At 34.6% G+C, this 18,058-nt stretch overlaps 1 protein-coding gene across 1 annotated transcript in view; it reads left to right on the plus strand.

Annotated features, from left to right (window-relative positions):
• odad2 (outer dynein arm docking complex subunit 2) overlaps positions 1 to 3,258 on the plus strand; it is a 194,351-nt gene extending 191,093 nt beyond the window's left edge. The window contains exon 19 of the mRNA XM_028804347.2: positions 2,814 to 3,258. Coding sequence (XP_028660180.1) covers positions 2,814 to 2,927 — 114 coding nt within the window. The 3' untranslated portion in view covers positions 2,928 to 3,258. The remainder of the gene's footprint in view (positions 1 to 2,813) is intronic.
• The last annotated feature ends 14,800 nt before the right edge of the window (positions 3,259 to 18,058 follow it).

Below are 18,058 nucleotides of genomic sequence, written 5' to 3' on the forward strand. Positions count from 1 at the left end.
ACACAGCAAACAGGCAGGGCCGGGTCAGGTCAGTGGCCAAGTTATGGTGTTCCCTGCATCACCCATCGGGCGACAGACATGTTGCACGAGGAGGCGGTGAGTGTGCCGTTGCCTCCGTGTTGCTGCAAACCTGTGAGGGGCTGCAAACTTGCAGGCTGCTGTTAACCTGTGGTTGCCTAAGTGGAGGCCCTTGACAGACGTGTCAATCACGTTTTGGCGTGTCACCCCATAGGGGAGGGTCTCAAAAGAGTTCAGAAATATCTCTCTCTCTCTCTCTCTGTATATATATATATATATATATATATATATATATATATATATATATATATATATATATATATATATATACACAGTACTGTGCAAAAGTTTTAGGCAGGTGTGAAAAAATGCTGTAAACAAAGAATGCTTTCAGAAATATAAATAATGATTGTTTGTTATCAATTTACAAAATGCAAAGTGAGCGAACAAAAGAAAAATCTAAATCAAATCAATATTTGGTGTTACTACCTTTTGCCTTCAAACCAGCATCAATTCTTATAGGTCCACTTGCACAAAGTCAGGGATTTTGAAGGATTCTAGTCAGGTGTTTGATCAACCAATTCTACCAGACAGGTGCTAATGATCATCAATGTCACACGTAGGTTGAAACACAGTCATTAACTGAAACAGAAACAGCTGTGTAGGAGGCTTTAAACTGGGTGAGGAACAGCCAAACTCTGCTACCAAGGTGAGGTTGTGGAAGACAGTTTCATGTCATGGCAAGATTGAGCACAGCAACAAGACACAAGGTAGTTCTACTGCATCAGCAAGGTCTTTCCCAGACAAAGATTTCAAAGCAGACTGGGGTTTCAAGATGTGCTGTTCAAGCTCTTTTGAAGAAGCACAAAGAAACGGGCAACACTGAGGATCGTAGACGCAGTGGTCAACCAAGGAAACTTAGTGCAGCAGATGAAAGACACATCAAGCTTATTACCCTTCGAAATCGGAAGATGTCCAGCAGTGCCATCAGCTTAGAACTGGCAGAAACCAGTGGGACCCAGGTACACCCATCTACTGTCCGGAGAAGTCTGTCCAGAAGTGGTCTTCATGGAAGAGCTGCAGCCAAAAAGCCATACCTCCAACGTGGAAACAAGGCCAAGCGACTCAAGTATGCACGAAAACATAGGAACTGGGGTGCAGAAAAATGGCAGCAGGTGCTCTGGACTGATGAGTCAAAATTTGAAATATTTGGCTGTAGCAGAAGGAAGGTCGTTCGTCGAAGGGCTGGAGAGCCGTACAGTAATGAGTGTCTGCAGGCAACAGTGAAGCATGGTGGAGGTTCCTTGAACGTTTGGGGCTGCATTTCTGCAAATGGAGTTGGAGATTTGGTCAGGATTAATGGTGTTCTCAATGCTGAGAAATACAGGCAGATACTTATCCATCATGCAATACCATCAGGGAGGCGTATGATTGGCCCCAAATTTATTCTAAAGCAGGACAACGACCCCAAACATACAGCCAAAGTCATTAAGAACTATCTTCAGCGTAAAGAAGAACAAGAAGTCCTGGAAGTGATGGTGTGGCCCCCACAGAGCCCTGATCTCAACATCATCGAGTGTGTCTGGGATTACATGCAGAGACAGAAGGATGTGAGGAAGCCTACATCCACAGAAGATCTGTGCTTAGTTCTCCAAGATGTTTGGAACAACCTACCAGCCGACTTCCTTCAAAAACTGTGTGCAAGTGTACCTAGAAGAATTGATGCTGTTTTGAATTCAAAGGGTGGTCACACCAAATATTGATTTGATTTTGATTTCTCTTTTGTTCATTCACTGCATTTTGTTGATTGATGAAAATAAATGATTAACACTTCCATTTTTGAAAGCATTCTTTGTTTACAGCATTTTTTCACACCTGCCTAAAACTTTTGCACAGTACTGTATATTTTATATTATTTATATATATATTGCAAAACAAAAGCACAGACAAGCATAAAGGTTTGGGGTTTTCCGGCCGGCCTCGTATACTGCAAGTTCAAGGTCAGTGTTCACTTTAACATTTACAACAGACAATCATGGTATGCGTAGGGGAACAATTTATGGGGTGGGACTGGAAAACAGGCAGATGGAATGCTGGGAAGGAACCGTGGTGGTAGATGGGATTCATGACATCATCAGAAGGGGGGACCAGAGGGAAGAAAGGAACGTGGAAGTGGCTGAGTGTTGTTTAGGGAGTCCTGGTGAATTCAAGGCGGTGTTGTCTCGGTCTTTCTGTGGAAATAAAGATAGAGAGGTTAATACCCCGCCTTTGTCCCCTGGCACGATATGCTATGTTGCTCGTTGGGTCTTTCAGCAGCTCCCTATGTGCGCATGCGTGACAATATATATATATACTGTATATGGTTTGGAGAAACATCTGAAATTTGACAAACGAGAGGAGACCGTTCAATTTCTTGAAGGCCATTTGTTTAGCTAACAGCTATGCTGTTCCAACATCTCATCCAGGTTGTCAAAGTTTCAGCTCCGTGTCTCTGTCGTTTGTTTCAGAGTCCCACAACTCTTTGCGTAAAGAAGAGCTACCGGCCTTCACTCCTAAATGCACTTCCTTTTAATTCCCACTGACGTCCTCGAGTACGTAATTCACCCTTTAAGCCGAAAAGAACACGTAAAACATCTCGCCATGTCTAAACTTTGCTGGAGCTGGATGATGTTCTCCTCCTGAACGGGGATCCTTCTTTTTTTTTTCCTACTCTTCATTCTTCATTCAAAGTTATATTTCCAGTTTTAATTTTTCCCCTTCTCTCTAATTGATCCTGTTGTTTCGTCTTTTCTCAGCTGCTCCTCAGTTTGGTGGGATCCACAGACGAAGTGTTGCAGGAGGCCGCGGCCGGCTGTGTGGCCAACATACGCAGGCTGGCACTTGCCAACGAGAAGGCCAGGTACGGTTAAAGCATCCAGCATTTCAAGAAATGCTTCACCTTCGAACCAAGGATACCCGTCCGGGTGTCACCACTTCATGATTTTTACTTAAAAACATTTGACGCAGCATGAAAGCTTTTGCCTGAAACCTAACGCATAGCAGATGTTTTGTGAGGACAAAATAAAAATGGCTTGTTTCATCACGTCTAGCAGAGAGCAAGCTTTGTTTGATTAAACTGTGTGAAATGCTATGGACTGAGTACATTTAACTGTTGGCATCAGATCCTTGGATGTATAATCCGCTCACAATGTGTTGTTGGGTTGTCTGATTTACAAATAATAAATGTCTTTCTTCATGGTGTGTGGTTGTTCTTTTCCTTTCTCGCCATTTCTAAAAGTTTATGTATCCACATTAAAGTTTACCTTCTGAAGGAAGTAATGGATGGCCAGCAGCCCAACCCAGCCGGGGTGCCTAAAAGACGAAAGGAAGGGGGAAGGCAACTTCTATAGGGCACTGCCTCCCCCAGAACACTAGGTGCCAGCTGCCCTGGGTTGCAGAGGTGCTACCGATTCCCACAGGGCATCATGGGACTTGGAGTTCTTTACCACAGCCCTACTGGGAACTGTGGGTGCCACCAGGAGGTGCTGCAAAGACTGAGGAGCCATATGGCATGGGGGCTTCTACCTTACCTGGAGGTGCTTACAGACCACGTGGGCAGAAGAGCAGAAGAGGACTTGCCGGTCTCACAGGGACGAGCCTGAGTCGGGTGAAAGGTGGACGAAGCTGGCTGGGAGGAGCAGACCAAGGACCCAAAAACCAAGAAAGAAAGAAAATAGCAATAATACAAAAGAAAGAAAGAATATTGCAATAATACAAAAGAAAGAAAGAAAGAGAGAAAGAAAGAAAGAGAAAGAAAATAGCAGTAATACAAAAGAAAGAAAGAAAGAGAGAAAGAAAGAAAGAGAAAGAAAATAGCAGTAATACAAAAGAAAAAGAATATAGCAATAATACAAAAGAGAGAATATAGCAATAATACAAAAGAAAGAAAGAAAAAGAGAAAGAAAATAGCAATAATACAAAAGAAAGAAAATAGCAATAATACAAAAGAAAGAGAAAGAAAATAGCAATAATACAAAAGAAAGAAAAAGAAAATAGCAATAATACAAAAGAAAAAAAAAGAACATAGCAATAATACAAAAGAAAGAAAGAAAGAAAATAGCAATAATACAAAAGAAAAAAAAGAAAAGAAGAAAGAGAAAGAAAGAAAGAAAGAAAGAGAAAGAAAATAGCAATAGTACAAAAGAAAGAGAGAGAGAAAGAAAATAGCAATAATACAAAAGAAAGAAAGAAAGAAAATAGCAATAATACAAAAGAAAAAAAAGAAAAGAAGAAAGAGAAAGAAAGAAAGAAAGAAAGAGAAAGAAAATAGCAATAGTACAAAAGAAAGAGAGAGAGAAAGAAAATAGCAATAATACAAAAGAAAGAAAGAAAATAGCAATAATACAAAAGAAAGAAAGAATATAACAATAATACAAAAGGAAGAATATAGCAATAATACAAAAGAAAGAAAGAAAAAGAGAAAGAAAATAGCAATAATACAAAAGAAAGAAAGAGAAAGAAAATAGCAATAATACAAAAGAAAGAAAGAAAATAGCAATAATACAAAAGAGAAAAAGAAAGAGAAAGAAAATAGCAATAATACAAAAGAAAGAAAGAGAATGAAAATAGCAATAATACAAAAGAAAGAGAAAGAAAATAGCAATAATACAAAAGAAAGAAAGAAAGAAAATAGCAATAATACAAAAGAAAAAGAAAATAGCAATAATACAAAAGAGAAAAAGAAAGAGAAAGAAACTAGCAATAATACAAAAGAAAGAATATAGCAATAATACAAAAGAAAGAAAGTAAAAGAGAAAGAAAATAGCAATAATACAAAAGAAAGAAAGAGAATGAAAATAGCAATAATACAAAAGAAAGAGAAAGAAAATAGCAATAATACAAAAGAAAGAAAGAAAAAGAGAAAGAAAATAGCAATAATACAAAAGAAAGAAAGAGAATGAAAATAGCAATAATACAAAAGAAAGAGAAAGAAAATAGCAATAATACAAAAGAAAGAAAGAAAGAAAATAGCAATAATACAAAAGAAAGAAAGAAAACAGCAATAATACAAAAGAGAAAAAGAAAGAGAAAGAAAATAGCAATAATACAAAAGAAAGAATATAGCAATAATACAAAAGAGAAAAAGAAAAAGAGAAAGAAAATAGCAATAATACAAAAGAAAGAAAGAGAATGAAAATAGCAATAATACAAAAGAAAGAGAAAGAAAATAGCTATAATACAAAAGAAAGAAAGAAAATAGCAATAATACAAAAGAAAGAAAGAAAATAGCAATAATACAAAAGAGAAAAAGAAAGAGAAAGAAAATAGCAACAATACAAAAGAAGAAAGAGAAAGAAAATAGCAATAATAAAAAAGAAAGAAAGAAAGAAAATAGCAATAATACAAAAGAAAGAAAGAAAGAAAGAAAATAGCAATAATACAAAAGGAAGAAAGAAAATAGCAATAATACAAAAGAAAAAGAAAGAAAATAGCAATAATACAAAAGAAAGAAAGAAAATAGCAATAATACAAAAGAGAAAAAGAAAGAGAAAGAAAATAGCAATAATACAAAAGAGAAAAAGAAAGAAAGAGAGAAAGAAAATAGCAATAATACAAAAGAAAGAAAGAAAATAGCAATAATACAAAAGAAAGAAAGAAAGAAAATAGCAATAATACAAAAGGAAGAAAGAAAATAGCAATAATACAAAAGAAAAAGAAAGAAAATAGCAATAATACAAAAGAAAGAAAGAAAATAGCAATAATACAAAAGAGAAAAAGAAAGAGAAAGAAAATAGCAATAATACAAAAGAGAAAAAGAAAGAAAGAGAGAAAGAAAATAGCAATAATACAAAAGAAAGAAAGAAAATAGCAATAATACAAAGAAAGAAAGAAAGAAAGAAAGAGAAAGAAAATAGCAATAATACAAAAGGAAGAAAGAAAATAGCAATAATACAAAAGAAAAAGAAAGAAAATAGCAATAATACAAAAGAGAAAAAGAAAGAGAAAGAAAATAGCAATAATACAAAAGAGAAAAAGAAAGAAAGAAAGAGAGAAAGAAAATAGCAATAATACAAAAGAAAGAAAATAGCAATAATACAAAAGAAAGAGAAATAAAATTGCAATAATACAAAAGAAAGAAAGAAAGAAAGAAAGAGAAAGAAAATAGCAATAGTACAAAAGAAAGAGAGAGAGAAAGAAAATAGCAATAATACAAAAGAAAGAAAGAAAATAGCAATAATACAAAAGAAAGAAAGAATATAGCAATAATACAAAAGAAAGAAAGAAAAAGAGAAAGAAAATAGCAATAATACAAAAGAAAGAAAGAGAATGAAAATAGCAATAATACAAAAGAAAGAGAAAGAAAATAGCAATAATACAAAAGAAAGAAAGAAAATAGCAATAATACAAAAGAAAAAGAAAGAAAATAGCAATAATACAAAAGAAAGAAAGAAAATAGCAATAATACAAAAGAGAAAAAGAAAGAGGAAGAAAATAGCAATAATACAAAAGAAAGAATATAGCAATAATACAAAAGAAAGAAAGAAAAAGAGAAAGAAAATAGCAATAATACAAAAGAAAGAAAGAATGAAAATAGCAATAATACAAAAGAAAGAGAAAGAAAATAGCAATAATAGAAAAGAAAGAAAGAAAGAAAATAGCAATAATACAAAAGAAAAAGAAAGAAAATAGCAATAATACAAAAGAAAGAAAGAAAATAGCAGTAATACAAAAGAGAAAAAGAAAGAGAAAGAAAATAGCAACAATACAAAAGAAGAAAGAGAAAGAAAATAGCAATAATACAAAAGAAAGAAAATAGCAATAATACAAAAGAAAGAAAGAAAGAAAGAAAGAAAATAGCAATAATACAAAAGAAAGAAAGAAAGAAAGAAAATAGCAATAATACAAAAGAAAGAAAGAAAAAGAGAAAGAAAATAGCAATAATACAAAAGAAAGAAAGAGAATGAAAATAGCAATAATACAAAAGAAAGAGAAAGAAAATAGCAATAATACAAAAGAAAGAAAGAAAGAAAATAGCAATAATACAAAAGAAAGAAAGAAAATAGCAATAATACAAAAGAAAAAGAAAGAAAATAGCAATAATACAAAAGAAAGAACGAAAATAGCAATAATACAAAAGAGAAAAAGAAAGAAAGAAAATAGCAATAATACAAAAGAAAGAAAGAAAATAGCAATAATACAAAAGAAAAAGAAAGAAAATAGCAATAATACAAAAGAGAAAAAGAAAGAGAATGAAAATAGCAATAATACAAAAGAAAGAAAGAAAATAGCAATAATACAAAAGAAAAAGAAAGAAAATAGCAATAATACAAAAGAGAAAAAGAAAGAGAAAGAAAATAGCAATAATACAAAAGAAAGAAAGAAAATAGCAATAATACAAAAGAGAAAAAGAAAGAGAAAGAAAATAGCAATAATACAAAAGAAAGAAAGAAAATAGCAATAATACAAAAGAAAAAGAAAGAAAATAGCAATAATACAAAAGAGAAAAAGAAAGAGAATGAAAATAGCAATAATACAAAAGAAAGAAAGAAAATAGCAATAATACAAAAGAGAAAAAGAAAGAGAAAGAAAATAGCAATAATACAACAGAAAGAAAGAAAATAGCAATAATACAAAAGAAAAAGAAAGAAAAAAGCAATAATACAAAAGAAAGAAAGAAAATAGCAATAATACAAAAGAGAAAAAGAAAGAGAAAGAAAATAGCAATAATACAAAAGAAAGAAAGAGTATGAAAATAGCAATAATACAAAAGAAAGAGAAAGAAAATAGCAATAATACAAAAGAAAGAAAGAAAGAAAGAAAATAGCAATAATACAAAAGAAAGAAAGAAAATAGCAATAATACAAAAGAGAAAAAGAAAGAGAAAGAAAATAGCAATAATACAAAAGAAAGAATATAGTAATAATACAAAAAAAAGAAAGAAAAAGAGAAAGAAAATAGCAATAATACAAAAGAAAGAAAGAGAAAGAAAATAGCAATAATACAAAAGAAAGAGAAAGAAAATAGCAATAATACAAAAGAAAGAAAGAAAGAAAATAGCAATAATACAAAAGAAAGAAAGAAAACAGCAATAATACAAAAGAGAAAAAGAAAGAGAAAGAAAATAGCAATAATACAAAAGAAAGAATATAGCAATAATACAAAAGAAAGAAAGAAAAAGAGAAAGAAAATAGCAATAATACAAAAGAAAGAAAGAGAATGAAAATAGCAATAATACAAAAGAAAGAGAAAGAAAATAGCTATAATACAAAAGAAAGAAAGAAAGAAAATAGCAATAATACAAAAGAAAGAAAGAAAATAGCAATAATACAAAAGAGAAAAAGAAAGAGAAAGAAAATAGCAACAATACAAAAGAAAGAAAGAAAATAGCAATAATACAAAAGAAAGAAAGAAAGAAAATAGCAATAATACAAAAGGAAGAAAGAAAATAGCAATAATACAAAAGAAAAAGAAAGAAAATAGCAATAATACAAAAGAAAGAAAGAAAATAGCAATAATACAAAAGAGAAAAAGAAAGAGAAAGAAAATAGCAATAATACAAAAGAGAAAAAGAAAGAAAGAGAGAAAGAAAATAGCAATAATACAAAAGAAAGAAAGAAAATAGCAATAATACAAAGAAAGAAAGAAAGAAAGAAAGAGAAAGAAAATAGCAATAATACAAAAGGAAGAAAGAAAATAGCAATAATACAAAAGAAAAAGAAAGAAAATAGCAATAATACAAAAGAGAAAAAGAAAGAGAAAGAAAATAGCAATAATACAAAAGAGAAAAAGAAAGAAAGAAAGAGAGAAAGAAAATAGCAATAATACAAAAGAAAGAAAATAGCAATAATACAAAAGAAAGAGAAATAAAATTGCAATAATACAAAAGAAAGAAAGAAAGAAAGAAAGAGAAAGAAAATAGCAATAGTACAAAAGAAAGAGAGAGAGAAAGAAAATAGCAATAATACAAAAGAAAGAAAGAAAATAGCAATAATACAAAAGAAAGAAAGAATATAGCAATAATACAAAAGAAAGAAAGAAAAAGAGAAAGAAAATAGCAATAATACAAAAGAAAGAAAGAGAATGAAAATAGCAATAATACAAAAGAAAGAGAAAGAAAATAGCAATAATACAAAAGAAAGAAAGAAAATAGCAATAATACAAAAGAAAAAGAAAGAAAATAGCAATAATACAAAAGAAAGAAAGAAAATAGCAATAATACAAAAGAGAAAAAGAAAGAGGAAGAAAATAGCAATAATACAAAAGAAAGAATATAGCAATAATACAAAAGAAAGAAAGAAAAAGAGAAAGAAAATAGCAATAATACAAAAGAAAGAAAGAATGAAAATAGCAATAATACAAAAGAAAGAGAAAGAAAATAGCAATAATAGAAAAGAAAGAAAGAAAGAAAATAGCAATAATACAAAAGAAAAAGAAAGAAAATAGCAATAATACAAAAGAAAGAAAGAAAATAGCAGTAATACAAAAGAGAAAAAGAAAGAGAAAGAAAATAGCAACAATACAAAAGAAGAAAGAGAAAGAAAATAGCAATAATACAAAAGAAAGAAAATAGCAATAATACAAAAGAAAGAAAGAAAGAAAGAAAGAAAATAGCAATAATACAAAAGAAAGAAAGAAAGAAAGAAAATAGCAATAATACAAAAGAAAGAAAGAAAAAGAGAAAGAAAATAGCAATAATACAAAAGAAAGAAAGAGAATGAAAATAGCAATAATACAAAAGAAAGAGAAAGAAAATAGCAATAATACAAAAGAAAGAAAGAAAGAAAATAGCAATAATACAAAAGAAAGAAAGAAAATAGCAATAATACAAAAGAAAAAGAAAGAAAATAGCAATAATACAAAAGAAAGAACGAAAATAGCAATAATACAAAAGAGAAAAAGAAAGAAAGAAAATAGCAATAATACAAAAGAAAGAAAGAAAATAGCAATAATACAAAAGAAAAAGAAAGAAAATAGCAATAATACAAAAGAGAAAAAGAAAGAGAATGAAAATAGCAATAATACAAAAGAAAGAAAGAAAATAGCAATAATACAAAAGAAAAAGAAAGAAAATAGCAATAATACAAAAGAGAAAAAGAAAGAGAATGAAAATAGCAATAATACAAAAGAAAGAAAGAAAATAGCAATAATACAAAAGAGAAAAAGAAAGAGAAAGAAAATAGCAATAATACAAAAGAAAGAAAGAAAATAGCAATAATACAAAAGAAAAAGAAAGAAAATAGCAATAATACAAAAGAGAAAAAGAAAGAGAATGAAAATAGCAATAATACAAAAGAAAGAAAGAAAATAGCAATAATACAAAAGAGAAAAAGAAAGAGAAAGAAAATAGCAATAATACAACAGAAAGAAAGAAAATAGCAATAATACAAAAGAAAAAGAAAGAAAAAAGCAATAATACAAAAGAAAGAAAGAAAATAGCAATAATACAAAAGAGAAAAAGAAAGAGAAAGAAAATAGCAATAATACAAAAGAAAGAAAGAGTATGAAAATAGCAATAATACAAAAGAAAGAGAAAGAAAATAGCAATAATACAAAAGAAAGAAAGAAAGAAAGAAAATAGCAATAATACAAAAGAAAGAAAGAAAATAGCAATAATACAAAAGAGAAAAAGAAAGAGAAAGAAAATAGCAATAATACAAAAGAAAGAATATAGTAATAATACAAAAAAAAGAAAGAAAAAGAGAAAGAAAATAGCAATAATACAAAAGAAAGAAAGAGAAAGAAAATAGCAATAATACAAAAGAAAGAGAAAGAAAATAGCAATAATACAAAAGAAAGAAAGAAAGAAAATAGCAATAATACAAAAGAAAGAAAGAAAACAGCAATAATACAAAAGAGAAAAAGAAAGAGAAAGAAAATAGCAATAATACAAAAGAAAGAATATAGCAATAATACAAAAGAAAGAAAGAAAAAGAGAAAGAAAATAGCAATAATACAAAAGAAAGAAAGAGAATGAAAATAGCAATAATACAAAAGAAAGAGAAAGAAAATAGCTATAATACAAAAGAAAGAAAGAAAGAAAATAGCAATAATACAAAAGAAAGAAAGAAAATAGCAATAATACAAAAGAGAAAAAGAAAGAGAAAGAAAATAGCAACAATACAAAAGAAGAAAGAGAAAGAAAATAGCAATAATAAAAAAGAAAGAAAGAAAGAAAATAGCAATAATACAAAAGAAAGAAAGAAAATAGCAATAATACAAAAGAAAGAAAGAAAATAGCAATAATACAAAAGAGAAAAAGAAAGAAAGAAAGAAAGAGAGAAAGAAAATAGCAATAATACAAAAGAAAGAAAATAGCAATAATACAAAAGAAAGAGAAAGAAAATAGCAATAATACAAAAGAAAGAAAGAAAGAAAGAAAGAAAGAAAGAAAGAAAGAAAGAGAAAGAAAATAGCAATAGTACAAAAGAAAGAGAGAGAGAAAGAAAATAGCAATAATACAAAAGAAAGAAAGAAAATAGCAATAATACAAAAGAAAGAAAGAATATAGCAATAATACAAAAGAAAGAAAGAAAATAGCAATAATACAAAAGAGAAAAAGAAAGAGAAAGAAAATAGCAATAATACAAAAGAAAGAATATAGCAATAATACAAAAGAAAGAAAGAAAAAGAGAAAGAAAATAGCAATAATACAAACGAAAGAAAGAGAATGAAAATAGCAATAATACAAAAGAAAGAGAAAGAAAATAGCAATAATACAAAAGAAAGAAAGAAAGAAAATAGCAATAATACAAAAGAAAAAGAAAGAAAATAGCAATAATACAAAAGAAAGAAAGAAAATAGCAGTAATACAAAAGAAAGAAAGAAAGAAAGAAAATAGCAATAATACAAAAGAAAGAAAGAAAATAGCAATAATACAAAAGAAAAAGAAAGAAAATAGCAATAATACAAAAGAGAAAAAGAAAGAGAATGAAAATAGCAATAATACAAAAGAAAGAAAGAAAATAGCAATAATACAAAAGAGAAAAAGAAAGAGAAAGAAAATAGCAATAATACAAAAGAAAGAATGAATAACTGTGTGCTGTACTATTCTAGTACTCATAGCTGTGGTGGTGGGAAACGCTTTGGGATGAGTTTCCCATGCAATAAAAAGGCTCTTTGGAGTTTTTAACTTGCGCCCCGTGTCTGTTGTGTTGGGTTTGGGGAGGTGGAGCGCCCCCTGGTGTCCTCAAGGCTTTTTGTGATAACAGCAGGTCAGCCCAGCTGCGGTACCAAAAGTTAATCTCTGAGCACAGCAGCAGCGTTTCATGAAGACATCACAGACTCCACGACTTCATAAAGCACAACGTATTGTGCTACGCCATTCCACTCACTCGTCTGATGCACCGGCAGGTATGATCATCCATCAATGTTGTTCATTATGTGCTGTCCATCACCTAACCTTATTATATAGCGCCTTTGCAGAGTATAGGCACCTCATCTAGGGTTGGTTGTTTCTTGTGCCCAGTAATTTTGGGAAAACTTCAGGCCCCAACAATCTGGGATTGGATTATGCAGGTACAGTAATCAATAGACGGACATGTGCACTCTTAAAAATAAAAGTGCCGGAGGGGGTTCTGCAGAGCGATGCCATAGGGCAGGGGTGGGCAGTGTTGGTCCTGGAGGGCTGCAGTTTCTTAATGAGAAGCCAATGCATGCTAATGAAGTGACATTTTGATGCTTTATTTCAGTGGTCTTGCTTGTTAAGGTTCCCCACTTCTATTTGCTCATGTCAATCTTAAACAGCTGCATTCTCTGTTTTTAATGACACCTTATTAGCAATAAGATGGAAATGACAGCAGTTCTCCATCTCGCTTGTTTCCATTTACACCTGTGTGTGTTCATCCTGCACTATTTGGTTTAATCAAACACTGAAGAGAAAAATGTGACAGGCTGAAAATGATCCGTTTTAGACTTCAAATCATTTGGATGATTTCCATGGGAAGGAAAGAAAAAAATCTACGATACAAGAACATCACGTTGCAGACTAACAGTCCACAAAATGAAATAAGGTCTGAGATTGGCAAGAATTGAGTTCTAATTAAGCAATTGGGTTAGAACAAAAACCTGCAGCCACTGTGGCCCTCCAGGAGTGACACTGCCCACCCCTACCATAGGGGAGCCATTTTTTTTGTTCCCAGAAGACTCATCAACGTGAAGGGTCCTTTATGTATTTAGATCGTAACAGGCTCCTTACAGTGAGTAGCCACGAATAGATGGTGATAGATTTGTGAAATACCAATGGGTCACCATTTTAAAAGGACTCATATGTCCAGTAACTGAGGCTACGCTGGGTATAGAAGAGAATCCCACCCCACCTTCAAAATATTCAGATTGTGTTGCTTTGCAGCCTGAAATGAACATACACACTGTGAAATAAGGCACTATATAGGCACCCGACCTGGCACAGATTCACATTGAGGCACATGTAAAAGCACAAAGACTTTTTCTTTTTCTTCACCTGTGGGCACGTCTCCCCGTGAACCCCACAGGCAATACACGGTCCTAAAGCACTTCAAATAAAGCACAACTAATCACCACAAACACACCCTTCTGGCACCACCACCACCACCACTCCTTGTCCTTGTCCTTCCAGGCAACCTCGTCCTCTTCCTCCCAATTCTGGCCCTGAGTAGTGACTGCAGGCTCCTTTTGTAGCCCACCCAGAAGTGCTCCAGGTGCTAATTGGCCTAATTAGGCTGCCTTCCAGCCCACAGAGGCCCGTTAAGCCATGCAGCTCCTCCGGGTGGTGGCCACGGAGCCCAACAGGTCAGAGTCCTGAAGTCCCACCTCTGTGGCCCCAATGTAACCCAGCAGGGCTGCCACCAAGCGCTCCGGGGGACTTAGAGTGCATCCCACGGCTGCTCCCCTGGATCCAGTGTTGAAGGGGCGTCCCGGCCCATCACAACACATAAAACAGTATTTACTCAATGCAAGTGTTGTAGTGTGAAATTTACTCTCTCTATATATTGTAAAAAATAAGCAAACACAGCATAAAGGTTTGGGGGTTTGCAGGCCCCGTCTACTGTAAAGTAAAAAAAAAGGATTTTGTCAGTGTTTTCAGCTATGTACAACAGACAGTTCAAAAAATGGCGGGGCGGACAATTTATAATGATGAGCAGGAAGTGGCGAGATGATGGGGAAGCCGTGGTGATGGATGGGTAAATGACATCATCAGGAGGGGACCATGGTAAGAACGGACCCCGGAAGTGGGTGGAATCAGCAGTCTTCCAGGGGGGAACAGTAATGGCGATGGTGCTTCGTGTTTTCTGGAGAAAGACAGAAAGAGAGGTTAGTACCCTGCCATTGTCCCCTGGCACGACTTGTCGTGGCGCCTGTCAGGTCTTTAAACCGCTCCCCATGTGATCGTCCGTGACAATATATAAAATCCTAAGCCTAAAAGTGCAACGATTTTATGTGACGTTTATCTGTTATGTTATTTGTCACACTTTAAATCGGGCTGATTTTAAAACCTACATACTGTATATATGTTTGGTATCATCCATCCATCCATCCATTTTCCAACCCGCTGAATCCGAACACAGGGTCACGGGGGTCTGCTGGAGTCAATCCCAGCCAACACAGGGCACAAGGCAGGGAACCAATCCTGGGCAGGGTGCCAACCCACCGCAGTGTTTGGTATCATTCTTTTCAGAATTGATTGAACTTTAATGTGATGTTGTTAGATTTTCAGATTCTTAATCCGTTTTAAAATTATGAACTAAAAAAAGTCGAGACGAGACTTTGTGCCAGCAGATTTAACCACACCCGGGGCTGAAAATAAAAGACAAAGAGTAGGACAGCTGCTGTACAGGCTTTTAAATGTTTGAAGAGCCGCGCGAGATGTGACAACCCAGCAGCTGATCGAGCAAAGAGGAGGTTAAATGGTTTCACCATTTAAGAGGGGGTTTGGGAGGAGCGACCGCGTCTCCTTGGGGTGCGTTCAGCCCCCCTTTTCACAACGCGAGTGGCAGAGACACAAAGTGGCTGGCGCATAGCGCAGGCCGGGTTTGGCGAGCAGGGGGTGAACCCCCTAGTTTTGCATATAAGTTCATAAATATTTTGCATGTCTTCATTTGTAACTTATAACACTAATGTCTATCATTGAACCTAAGAACCCCCCCTTACCCCACCCTTAGTCTCTTTGTAATTTTACGACAGGGTTGGGTGACGTACCTCAAACCAGTGTGGTAAGTGATTCTCTGCAGGACTCTTCTCAGTCAACCCCCACAGGAAAGCCACAGCTACCTAGCTGGCAAACATCAGCTGAACAAATGGTTTTGGGGGCAGGTGTGAGGGTATTGTGTGCCCCCATTGGTCAGAAGTTTCCTGAAGCCATTAAGTACCACAACACCCTATTGGCTGTAGGGTTTGGACAGAGAATCAATAAATTTGCTTGCTTTATCCCTCCCTCTCTCTCTTACCAACTGATGAAGGAGCATCTCACACACCATGAACTGAAACGGACAACACGATGAAGAGCACAGCTCGGCGGCCATATTGAGACAGGCATGCGGCCTGGTCTGAAGAGAGCTGACCAAGAATGAGGACTTAACTGGAGACATTTTAAGTAACTAACAAGTCTGTGTGCCGCCTGAAACTACACATCAGCATTTATCAGGTTGTATGGTTGCCAATATTCAAATGTACTTTGCTTATTGTTATTATTTATGAATATTATCAATAATACGTTATTTAAATTGTAACTTATCTCCTTCTTGTTTTTTACTACACCTAATTGCCTGAGGTTATAAATGTAGAAGGGAAGGTGGGGAGAAGTTATAGAGAACAATACCTTATAAACAGTGGTAAGTCTATGAGATTTGCGTCATTCTGACAAAGGCTACACATTAATAACAGAAACAGCAACTTATAAGAGGCAAGAAAGATATGATAGCCACAGTCCAGAATAAAAAATCAAAAAACCAAATCACTGAGATGGTTAAAGGAGCACCCCCTGTGTCAGCACTTTGTGGAGCCCCCTTTTTAGTTTTACTTACAGCCTTGAGTCTGCTGGTATTCTTCTTCACCACCACCTTGGCACACCTCATTTTTGCCCACTCCAGAACTGTTCAAACTCAGTCAGACTGGATGGTGACCACTGGTGGACCGCAATCTCCAAGTCATTCCACAGATTTTCAATGAGGTTTGACTCGGCCTCACAAGGACTTTCACCTTTGTTGTCTTTCATCCTGGGCCGTGTCACCAGCAATCATAGCCCACGTGGGCAAAGTAGTGCACTGGGGACCCTGCTTTGATAGCAAACCAGAAACACACATTGGCATCGGAAACACTGTGGGCCCCCAGCCAATGCCCATTTGTTAACACGGCCCTGCTTTCATCCATTGTGCGGTCAACTTTCTTGACATGTTGAAAGGTGAGCCTTCTTCCCATCTTCAACTTTCTGGCAGAGTTCGGCAGGTTTTCCCTCAAGACATTTTGACAGTATTTTGCCCCATCCATTTTTTTCCTTCTATTTTGACAAGAGTCCCAGTCCCTGATGCAGAGAACCCCCCTAACAACAGGATGCTAGCCCCTCCATGCTTTACTGCCGGTTTGCTGTGTTCTTTGGATGGTGAGCTGGACGAGCTTTCCACCACGTTTGGTGTTGAGGCCAGATTGTTCGATTTCGGTTTCATCTGACCATTAACACCGTTGTCCATTTGGCCTCCGAATCTTCAAGGTGCGTTTTGACGAAGCTCAGTCGAGACTCGATGTGGCCTTTCTTGAGTGGCTTTCTTCATGCAACCCTCCCACACAAGCCACATTTGTGGGGTATTTGTAATACACCCGGTGACCACTCTCTGCCAGGAATTCCTTTAACTGCTTTCTATGTTGCTATGGGCCTCTTAGTGGCACCTCTCTGACCAGTTTCTTCCTCGTTCTTCCATCCAGTTTGGAGGGACGTCCTGATTCAGGGAGGGTCCTAGTACCAAACACTTTCCACTTCTTGATTATGGACTTGACTGTGAGTTCCTAGGGACTGACAATGCCTTTGAAATCTTTTTCTCCATCTCTTGACTTGTGCCTGTGCTCAGCTTCTCCCCTGAGATCTTCTGACATGACAGTGACTAGCCTGACCACCCATAGTTGATGGTTTGCTCCCCATTACACTTCCAAGCACTAGGATGGCTAGATGAATCAGAAGGACTACAGCTGATCACCGGCAGAAGCCAATTAGCTTAGTGAGACTTGGAGAAGGTGATTTGTTACACCTGACTGAGGACTTTCAGGAGGAGGTCATCCTTTACCCATCCTAGTGATTCTGCTTTTTTCAGAATTGTTGTGACCAGATAAGGTGGCAGTTCCGGTCTGCGGGCACAGGAGGAGGTGGACTGCAGTCTTGAGTCCTGATGCCTTGACAAGGACCGAGTGTTAAACAAAAAGAATGCAGAAGGTTTCTCCTCCATGAACTGGATGATTTTTAAATGTATTTACTTGCATGTATTATTTATTGAATTATTTATTTACTAGCTAAAGTACTTGTCACTGCAGTGCCAGACATTGCTAGTAATGTTTGTGATGTGCCATCTGTTGAAATGACATGAGCAATGCATATGTGCTTATTATATGCCATTTGGTATGGGATTCATAAAAGCAGTGTTAATGTTTATGGTACGTCATCTGTTGGAATGGTACATGCAATGCATATGTGCCTGTTATATGCCATTTGGTATGGGATTCATAAAAGCAGTGTTAAAGGTTATGATGTGTCATCTGTTGAAATGGTACATGCAATGTATATGTGCCTGTTATATGCCATTTGGTATGGGATATATAATGCCAGTGTTAATGTTTATGATGCGTCATCTGTTGGAATGACGCATGTAATGCATTTTGTTACTAAAAATGTTTGTGATGAGTCATTTATTATTTATTGAGTTATTCATCTGCGGTGGGTTGGCACCCTGCCCGGGATTGGTTCCTGCCTTGTGCCCTGTGTTGGCTGGGATTGGCTCCAACAGACCTCCGTGACCCTGTGTTCGGATTCAGCGGGTTGGAAAATGGATGGATGGATGAGTTATTCATTTATTAGCTGTATTACCTGTCACACCAATGCCAG

Source organism: Erpetoichthys calabaricus, chromosome 6 (assembly GCF_900747795.2).
Source record: "Erpetoichthys calabaricus chromosome 6, fErpCal1.3, whole genome shotgun sequence".
Classification (NCBI taxonomy): domain Eukaryota; kingdom Metazoa; phylum Chordata; class Cladistia; order Polypteriformes; family Polypteridae; genus Erpetoichthys; species Erpetoichthys calabaricus.